General features: G+C 49.8%; 1 protein-coding gene across 6 annotated transcripts in view; it reads right to left on the reverse strand.

Moving 5' to 3' along the window:
* Window positions 1–9987, reverse strand: part of SUSD4 (sushi domain containing 4) — a 134750-nt gene extending 124763 nt beyond the window's left edge. The window contains exons 1-2 of one of the 6 annotated variants that reach the window (XM_059069452.2): window positions 9581–9987; window positions 8100–8270 (exon numbers count right to left, since the gene is read on the reverse strand). In XM_059069452.2, the coding sequence (XP_058925435.1) occupies window positions 8100–8235 (136 nt within the window). In that variant the 5' untranslated portion in view covers window positions 8236–8270; window positions 9581–9987. Of the gene's footprint in view, window positions 1–8099; window positions 8271–8860; window positions 9189–9580 lie in introns of those variants that run through there. The other 5 variants (XM_067028227.1, XM_059069446.2, XM_067028256.1 and 2 more) reach the window with 5 other exon arrangements.
* Window positions 9988–10694: the final 707 nt, after the last annotated feature.

The following is a 10694-nucleotide window of genomic DNA, read 5'->3' on the forward strand; positions in this document are numbered from 1 at the left end:
GATTCTTCTACATACTGAGACTCTGAATTTGGAAACCAGCTAGATGAGCCACAATGTTGTACAACATCCAGATTTTAAAGAATCCACTTATAAGAAGGATTTTCTTTCTTTCTTAAAAGAACCTCTCTCTTGCTGGTTCACCCAATTCAATCACATATACCTTTTATAAATGCAATCAAACCAGAGAAATAAGGTCTTTTTGTATTTTGTTACTCGGAGAAAAAAGGCATCTTGAACACGAGTGACCCTCCTTGTTCGGCTCTGCTCCCTCACTGGTAATTCCAGGACATAAAAGTCACCAATTTCAAACAGAAACATGAGATAACCAGGTCAAACTGTCATTTCCAGAAAACCTTACTCATCCTCTGCCTTGAAAAGGTCAGTTTATTGGGATAGTGATGAAATGATTATTAACCAATCCTACCGGGCTCTGCAAGTCCTCTCACCTCTAAGGGTAAAAATCCATTCCTGGAGACCAGGCATTCAGCGGACGTGCTCACACTTGTGTACAAACATAGCCCCCTGCCCTCCTGCGGCTGCTTGCGGCTTTACCCCACGGCGAATTAACGGAGGCTCACCCACCACAGTGCTCCCAAGTTTACTGGCATCGCCAGACAATGTCAAGGATTATTTGGGGGCTTCCCTGGTGGTGCAGTGGTTGGGAGTCCGCCTGCCGATGCGGGGGACAAGGGTTCATGCCCCGGTCCGGGAAGATGCCACGTGCCGCGGAGCGGCTGGGCCCGTGAGCCATGGCCGCTGAGCCTGTGCGTCCGCAGCCTGTGCTCCGCAACGGGAGAGGCCACAACAGTGAGAGGCCCGCGTACAGCAAAAAAAAAAAAAAAGAATTATTTTGTTTTACTTCTCTGATGTTTCCAGTTTACCTTGTTTCAGATTAATAAAGCAATTACAATACTCTCAATTAAGAAGCTATTTTACAATGCACTTTCAATTCCAGTTTGTGAGCAAGTCACTTAATTATTTCTCTTTGTTTTTCTTCCTGAGTGGATAATTTCTTCGTAGAATAGCAGAGCCATCTTTTTCTTAAAGAAGAAATACTGGACCAAATTCTTCCTTAAAATTTAGTGTCGGGGCTTCCCTGGTGGCGCAGCGGTTGAGAGTTCGCCTGCCAATGCAAGGGGACGCGGGTTCGTGCCCCGGTCCGGAAAGATCCCACATGACGCGGAGCGGCTGTGCCCGTGAGCCACGGCCGCTGGGCCTGCGTGTCCGGAGCCTGTGCTCCACAACGGGAGAGGCCACAGCAGAGAGAGGCCCGCGTACCGAAAAAAAAAAAAAAAAATTAAAAATAGAATTACCATATGGTCCAGCTATTCCACTCCTGGGCATATATCCAAAGAAAATGAAAACACTAATTTGAAAAGATATATGCACCCCCATGTTCATAGCAGCATTATTTACAATAGCCAAGATATGGAAGCAACCTTAATGTCCATCAGCAGATGAATGCATAAAGAAGATGTGGTATACATATACAACGGACTATTACTCAGCCATAAAAAAGAATGAAATTTTGCCATTTGGAACAACACGGATAAGCCTAGAGGATATTGTGCTTAGTGAAATAAGTCAGACAGAGAGAGACAAACACTGCATGTTTTCACTTATATGTGGAATTTTAAAAATAAAACAAATGAGTGTAACAAAACAGAAACAGACTCAGAGAACAAACAAGTGGTTACCAGTGGGGGGAGGGGCACGATAGGGGAAGGGGATTAAGAGGTACAAACTACTATGTATAAAATAAATAAGAGGGACTTCCCTGGTAGTCTGGTGGTAGAGAATCCCCCTTACAAGGCAGGGGACACAGGTTTGATCCCTGGTCAGGGAACTAAGATCCCACACACCTCGGGGCAACTAGACCCTTGCACCACAACTACTGAGCTCACGTGTCTCAACTAGAGAGCCTGCGTGCTGCAAACTACAGAACCCACGTGCCCTGGAGCCTGGGCGCCACAACTAGAGAGAAGCCCGCGCCGCAAGGAAAGATCCCGATGCTTCAAAAAAGATCCTGTGTGCCGCAACTAAGAACCGACGTAGCCAAGAATAAATAAATAATTTAAAAATGAAATAAAATCAATACAATACAATGATGCAATGTACAGCACAGGGAATACAGCCCATATTTTATAAAAAAACAAATGAAGTATAATCTTAAAAACTATCAAATCACTATGTTATGCACCTGAAACTAATGTAACACTGTACATCAACTATACTTGAACTGAAAAAAAGAGTTCTCTTATTCCAAGGTGGGGCAGGCAGGCCACAGTTCCAAAATATTTGATAACTGTGGCTCAGAGAAATATTTGGGTTGAAATACATGTCATGAGCTGTCATGAGGATTAAATGAGTTAATATATGTAAATGTGGAGAAGAGCACTGGCACAGAGTAAGCACTGTCTAAAGGTTTGCCATTAGTATGATTACAACAATTGACAAATTTTTATCAATCACTCAGGTGTTGGCCAGTTTAAAACTTGTTCCCCCGCAAGATAAAATAAAATAAATAAAACTTGTCCCATCTTTTTCCAATCTTCCATGGTTAGCAACAGTGGACAGTTTGTTCTTGTGAGAATGGACCAATAAATCAACAAAATGTTGTATCTGATCCATGAGAATATGCATCTGATGCATCTGCCCTAAGTGCTGTGGTTGGTTTTGGCGAAATGCGCCTGTGTTTATAAACAAATCAGAAAACCTATTTTTCTGCCTCTTTCTTTCCCTCAATTCAGAAACAATGATCCCAATGACCTCTTTAGACATATTGTTACTAAGTGTGGTTATTTCAATTATCAAACACCAAATGAGCTTGCAAAATAAGACAAGGATAAAAGAAGTCTGGAAAAATCACCTTCCTCTTCAGTATCAATAAATAACACTAAATTTTCAATTGAATTAAAAATGTACTTGAAGAAAACAGTTTGATGCAACCTTCTGCATTCAGACTTTCCAGAAGAAACCAGCCCTTACTTGTCAGTTTCCTAAGGATCAAGGACTACATTCCCTTATCTTCGTATCCCCAGGGCATGCAACAGACACAAAAGATGGATGAATAGATGGAAAAAAACAGAGCTGGCTTTTACCCACAGGGTTCAGAACCCATCAAATTCTTATACACAGAATTAAAGAATGTTAGTGATATGGAAGGAATTGAGCTCAGGAGAAGTTACACAACTTGCCCAAAGCCACGTAGCTATTTAACAGCAGAGACTGGACTTGATCTATCACCCCTATAAAGAACACAGGGCTCTAGAGCTGTACCAGAGCTTCCCGTACAGCTCCCCGGCTAAGGGCAAGTCTCCCGTGGCCTTTTGGAAGCTTTTGAAATATGCCTCTGACACCAGGAAAAGTGTCACATGGGTGCTTTTCTTCACGTATCTAATCAATATTTCCTGGAGAGCAATCTTCACCTACACTCTTCGTTACTCTCAGGAATTAAAGAACCACTGACTCTCTCTCCAACTTGCCACTTCAGGCCTCTGAGATGAGAGATTCGCTCCTTGTGGTATGAAATCCTTCTGTCTCCCAAAAGCTTTCCGATTTCACCTTGGGGATAAATCAAAAGCGTTTCCATGCTGCTTATATTATATATATTATATATTATATTATATATATATTTATATTATATATTTTGTTGAAGAAACATGCTTTATCATATGAGGCACTGGGACTTTTGTTTACAGACTGAATTAAGTACAGGTTGCAACTGTGGCTTTTAGACATAACATTGCAGGAGAAGCTTACCGCTCTACCACGTAAGAAATCTTTCTTACTCCAAGAGACTGGCACCTCCAAATCAGTGAGCTGGGCAGACAGCAGTTGTTCCTGCCTGCTGGCACACAGCTCAATGCTATGGTCACATGGCCCAAACAAGACCCCCAGGAGCTTAAGCCAGCGGGACTAGTGCCACACCTCTGATGTGCAGACAGGGCAGCCCAACGGGGAGTGCCCTGGGTCAGAGACCTGGAAGCAGATAAAGGGAAACGCGGCATAGCTCAGATGATAGGCTCCTGCTCTAAACCCTTCAGTGGTACCCACTGCTTGCTGTGCGACACCCGGAATCCTCACGGGGGCTTGTGATTGGCTCCCAATCTATTTACTCCTCCTCCCTACCTACTGGTTCCCCGCAGGTCTACCGTGTTCTAGACGATCCAGACTGATCCGTCTCCCCGAACAGTTCAATGACGTCACCACCTCCACACCTCTGCACAAGGTGTCTCTCCCCTGAGATGCTCCAACCACTCCCTCCCTCAGATCTCATCCTAAGTGCCACCTCTTCTCTAGAACCTTCCCTGAGTTCTCCTCCAACCTCCCAGGCCTCCTCCAAGTGGAAGTGGCCTCAATCGCCATGACACTCTTGCAGTACTTTTGTAACCGCCCATGGTAATTATTTTCTAAACGGTGTGGCAGCAATTTGGGAATGTTTTTTCTTGCTGTCAGTCAGCATCAGCGGAGCATCTTCTGTGTGTCAGATGCTGTGTTGGGTGTCTGGGGCATGAAGATAAAGTCAAGGTTCTTGCCTTCAATGGGCTTATGCTCTAGGGGATGAGATGACATAGGACAAAGGGTTATACCTAGTGTGGGGGGGGCGGGAAATGAAATATGAAAGAGATGATGGCATTTTAAGTTGGGTCTTAAAGAGAAATGTGTTCACTGGGCAAAAAATAGAGAGGAAGGAAGGGTTCTTCTAGGGAAAAAGAACATTGTATACAGCAGTGCTTGTCAAGGTTTTACTGAATGAATAAACCAAAGGCCGGAAGGTTACAGATTGGTCAGCCCCTGCTCACTACTGTCTGCATTTACTGAGCGTGTTCAGGACTCCCATCCCTCACAGCAACCCCAGAAGTTAGGCAGCATCATCCTCATTTTATGGATGAGAAAACTGAGGCTTCCAATGCCCAAAGCCCCAAAGCTATCAAGTAGCAGAGCGTGGCCGGTGCTCCTGACGCTATAAGGTTGTACTAGTGAGTTCGCCTTCAAGGACCTAAATACAAAGCAAACTCTTAGCTCTCTTCCTCTAAGCCTGGGTGGACCACTCCGGGCAGACCTCAAATACCCCAAAACCACCTCAGGGAACACATACTGCGATGGAAGAAGAGAGAAGCAGCCGAAGCTGTGCTGCGTGCAGATTCTGGGAACAGCGAGGCCCTGTGTCTCCCTAGAAACCTGACGTTACTCCTCTCACCGTATATGGTTTTAGTGGCCCCAAATGTGGGCCCTCTTTCCTAATATATAAACGGCAACCTGGAAAGAGCCATCCAAAAGTCACCTCAGGCCAACTCAGGCTCATTAAAGCTCCCTGAGGGCTCTGAGAATTGAATTGAACCTCTGGCTTTCTAGAAGAAAGCACTTCGTTTTTGACAGAGTTCTTTTCCCCCTTTTCTTCATCTGACCATTTTCTCAATTTTTCCCTTTCTAGTTCAGGCTTTTTCTGTAACTCTTGTATTGGGCACATGCTCTTTTTTTTTTTTTTTTTTTTTCCTCCTAGCTGAGACTATTATATCTTGCTATTGTCATGTTCCTTTTCCACTGAAAGCAATCAAAAATGAAAATCCACATTTCAGAACAGTGTCTATTAAACAGGCACCTTTTCATGGTTGGGAGAATAAAAAAAAAAAGACAGCACTCTCTGAGGGCTGAGTTTCAGTTCTGTGTATCACCTAAAGATTAGACAATTGGGTGAGACTTCTGCCTCTTCACAGGCCATTTGTATTTGGGTATTTGAGAGAGATGGCAGAAAGTCTGGAGTCAGAACCAACTTGTTTTAAGGAATTCTTCGTCGAAAGCATTGCTAATCAGAGTGTGGTCCTGGGACCAGGAGCAACTGCATCACTTGTGAGCTTGTTGGGAATGGAGACTCTTGGGCTCACCCCAGACCAGCTGAACCAGAATCTGCCATTTTGCAAGATCCCAAGTGATTTGTAAGTACGTTAAAATTTTAGAAGCACTGGTCTAGAATTAAAATGAATTTGCTTCAATGAAACCATCCTGTAGCCTTCACGTGGATTTCTTTCCTAAGAAAGAAATCTCTGTACAGTGAACTGCACAGAACATCCCCCACCACGCTTTTCCACCCAAATTGTTTATTCATGGAAGAATTTTGAAATGATAAATCATCTTCCAGAAATCACACTCAGCCTGAGGGAGCTCCAGATGACACAAAGCTGATGGCCAGCCTTTCTGCGGCGTGTGGGAACTAGGAAGGGAGGGGTAACAGGCAACCCTCGTCCCTCCTTCTTTAAGGCCCTGGATCTTTTTGTTGATATCTTTGCCCCTAGGAAGAGGGGAGTACAAGACGTGCTGTACAACCGCACGGGTGACTGATGTGCGACTGAGGGGGCTGTGCTGTGTACTGAGCTCTGAGATGCTTGAGTCGGGAGATGCTCTGTAAACACAAATGGCAGAACCAAGGGCCAACCAAGTCCAGGCTGTGCTCAGACCTCACACTTCCAAGAACAACAGTCAAGACACACACAGATGAACCCTGACTAACCTGTCACCTACACTGGAGAAAGGAACAGAGAGGATGGAGAATAGCGTGCACCTGGTTTAAGGAAATGACAGCTAGAACTGGAAGCAAGAAAAGAGAAGAGGGGAGGTGATGACCAGGCCCTGCTCGAGGCTGTCCTGCCCACCTGTTCCCACTCACCCGCCAAGTGGAGCTAAAGCTCACGGGCGGACAGAGGCTGTGACCGGAGCCCTGGCAGGCCACACAGGTGCTGGCCTGGCATCCCACTTTGACCTTGTCCTCTTGTGAAGAGGACACCTGCCTCAGAGACATTTCTATAAAAAAAGGGAGCACCAAAAAAGTTACCCCTTGTTGGAAAACCAAAACCGGGTCCCCCATCCAAAGTGAGTGTTTTCTCACTAATTCCGATAAACGTGCACATCACAGGAAACTCCTTTAGACTCCTGGCATCTTTCAGACCTCTAAATGCAACGCCTGGGTTATTGATTCCTCTGTGTTTAAAGCCCAACTTGGCAGTGCCCTCCCCCACTTCTACTAATTTTTCACTCATCATTTCCATCTTCACCTTTGAATTCTCTAAAACGGCAATATTTTAAAACACTAACATGGTTTACTTGTATCAATCAGTACCTGCTTTTCCACCAATTATAATTTATTTGTAGATTAACAGTTTTTCAGCTCCAGAAACTGAAAAATTCTGTCCTTTTAATATGCCCACATCAGCAAGCTCCCACGGGAAATCTGGAATGGACAGCACAGAGCAGTGGTGGCAGAGGACCCTTAGGCTCTGAAATTCAGACAGGAATGCCATCCATCTTCCTCCAGCACAACCAAAATATACCCTCCCTCCCCCCCCGCCCCAACCGATACGTCGGAGATCAGCCGCCTCTGAGGACTGAGGCTCTGAATTTGATTTCAGCTAACTTCCACTTCATAGAAAAGCACTCGATTTTATTCCCTCTGTAACTCAGACCTGGATAAGCCAAGCAGTTCTCCAGAAACACATCTGAAGGAACACCTACCTCTGCATCCCCTCCCCACCGCCAACATGCACGGGCATGCCTGAACACACCACCTCCCAAGGCAAAGAGAAAGTTAACTTTCAAATAAAGCTGTCCTGCAGCCAGTCTGGTCACATTTCCAGACCCTTCACATTCACAAAGGTGGTTCTTGCAACTCTGGCCTAAATCCAGAAGCTGAAAACTGACCTCTGCCTGTTGAGGGCACAGACCAGGGTCAAAGGTCCACAAACACACGTTCACCACAAATACACCACTTTCATTCTCTCTCTCTCTCTCTCTTTTGGTCAAAGTGAGAATAATGGGCCAGGCTTATTGTCTTTCCTTCAGAGAAGCCAGGATGGGCGGCTGGTGGGGAACTCCAGACAGAATGTGGGTGTGTGAATCTATGCAGGCTCCACAGAGGAATTTTCTGGGAACTCCAGGGGTTTTGAAGAAGGGTGGTCTCAGGCTGGGACACAGGGGCTCCTCGGATTCTCGGGCACCCCAGAAGTCAGGGGTGCAGGGGGGCGCGGGGTGGCAAGCCTATCCTGCCAGCCAGGCTCCCCTTCCCTGCCGTCCCAGGCCCTCCCCGCTACGGCGGGGTCACTCACCGCCCGTGAGCTGTGCAGGGCCGAAGCACAGCGCCAGCTGAAACCACAGGATCACAGCCAAGAGTCTCTGGGGGCACTGAGGCTGCTGCTGCTCTAGAAATCCATCTCCATTGCTCGGGTTCATTCCATGATACATCTTTCATCCACAGAGGGCATCCGGCTTGCAAGAGTCTGCAACCAGGAGCGAACACGACGATACCCCAGGCTGCCGGGGCGCCGGGGCCAGGCTCCCCCTCCTCCGCCCTGGGACCCGGACCCTCGGCTTCCCCTGCTCCTTCCCCATTCCTACCCCGCGCGGCCCCCGCCCCTTTCCCACGGCGAGCTCCCCCCGCTTCTCCCCAGCGCGGGGTACACTGAGTAACAGCCGCCGCGGGATGCTGCGCGTGCGGGAGGGATGGAGGAGGGGAGGGAGGGCAGGGGTTAGCGCACATTGGCTCCGCGCCGGTGCCCCGGATTCAGCGGCTGTGACCACGACAGGAAAGTCTAAAGCCTTCCAGCCTCTCGGGGCTGGAAAAACACTTTTCCCCGGGCCTATACATTTCACTCTTAGGAATCTCACGAGGTAGCACCGGATCCCCCTAGCTACTTCTCTGGTTTTCCCCAGAATCGGAATGGGTCCTACTGCCCAGTCCCCAGTGAGATTTCTCTGCGCTATCAAAAAATTCCTCCCTCGGGGAGAAGAACCAGGCACCAACTCCCCCTCCTCGGCCTGCGAGCGCCTCCCCGGGATGGAAAGCCCCTTCCGGGGCTCTCGGTCTTACCTGTGGGTCTCATGCATGCAGCTTCCTTCCCTCCTCCGCCTCCTCCCCCCGCCAGTCTAACCCGCATCTGTGCGCGACCTCTGCTGCCGCCGCTGCGCGAGCGAGCGAAACGGAAGCCTCGGCGGCGGCGGCGGCCGCGGCGACGGCGGCGGCGCCCGGTTCCAGCTCCCCCCGCCCGCGCTCTCCCTCCCCAGGCTCCGGGAGCGGACGGGTGCGGGAGTTGCGGGGGGAGGACGGCAGTCCGGCCGCGCGCCCCCGAGGAGGCACCCGCGCGCCCGCTACCTGAGCTCCCGAGCGCGCGGCGGCGGCTCGGAGAGAGGGAGGGGGCGGGGGCGGGGCGGAGGCGCGCAGCCCGGACACGCACGCGGCGGGCACGCGCCTCCGCAGACCCAGCCAGTGCCGAGGCTGGGGAAGGGGCCCCGCGAGCGCGGGGAGGGGGAAGGGACCCGCCGCCGCCGCAACCAATCGGAAGCCCGCGCGCCTGCACCTGTCGGCACAGGCCTAGGGTCGGGTCGCCCCTTTCCTGGCGCAGGACGGCGGTCTCCGCCTGGGCTGCGCGCGAGCCCGGGTGGCCGCCGCGGCCTCCTCGCGTCCTCCGGTGCCCCCAGAGCGCGGCACGGCGCGGGAGAGGGCTCCGCTTTAGTCTGCTGCCGCGGCGGCGGCTCCAACCCGTGGGACAAGAGTGCACAGCCCGGCCGGCCCCCACCCCAAGACCCTCACCAGCGACGGGGTTCACGTGGGCGGGGCGGGGGACGGCCAATTGCCAAAGTCTCTTCCTTTCCTGCGTTTAGCTCTCCGCACCTCACCACGTCCCACCAAGGCTCTGCGTGTCCCCTCAGAGCCCGAATGACACTCTTCCCCCTCCCCCGCTCCCTTGATATTTGCCCTTTTGCGAGCCGCAGGCGTTGTGCAGGAGAACTCTGAGCCTGTCTGGGAGATGCGCTGGCCCCTCCGAACCTCCGCCCGGCGCGCGCTCTCCTTGCGGGGAGAGGGAGGGTCCTCGGTGCCGCTGCAGAAGGTTGAGTACGGAGGAGGGGTGGCGGGTGGGTGGGGGACTTCTGGGGCTGTGGATCGGAACCCAAGGGGGTCGAGGGTGTTTGCCCTCTCAGCCCCCGGTGGAGAGAATTCGCCTCGTCAGTGTTGTCTCTCTGCGGCTTTTGGTGCCCGAGCCCAGCCCGCAGAAGGACGCAACTCACTCCCCACTGGTTCTGGCCGCCCGCTGGCCCTGCGCAAGACTGGCCTTCCTCGGCCTGCCTGGCTCCGAGGGCCTACGTCCCAGTAGTTAAGGGGTGTGAGCTGATGAGGTGGTGCAGGCAGGCAGAACTTTAGAACCAGCGGCACCCCATTATTCTGTAGCAATTTGTGGATATGAAAACCATGTTTCGGATACCGCCACCAAATCATCCTCTGCTGCCGTCGGCTTTCCCCAGATCTCATATACTCATGGTAGTCAGGAAATTACAGCTTTTACTCTGTCGGCTCTTACTGGGAGTAATTTTAACAAATTCTTTCAGGATAGATTAACTTTTAGTAGATAAATCTAACTCAGCATTTTTTCTATTTATTTATTTTTGCTTTGTAAAACTGAGATGGCAGCTTTGCATAGAATAAGTTTAAGAGTTTTCACTAGCACAAGTTCGTTTCTGCTAAAGCTTGTGCTTTGGGGCTCCAAAGTCTTAGTTGGGTACCCATGCTTCCAAGGTTCTATGACTGACCTCTAGAGTTTGAATATTTATGTAAATGTTTTCCTCAGTAAATTTTCTAAAGCTTTCTAATAAGCCGTCAAATCAACAAACTCAAAAACATTTGTAGACGATGTGTATGTGTACAATCC

This window comes from Kogia breviceps, chromosome 1, assembly GCF_026419965.1.
Source record: "Kogia breviceps isolate mKogBre1 chromosome 1, mKogBre1 haplotype 1, whole genome shotgun sequence".
Classification (NCBI taxonomy): domain Eukaryota; kingdom Metazoa; phylum Chordata; class Mammalia; order Artiodactyla; family Physeteridae; genus Kogia; species Kogia breviceps.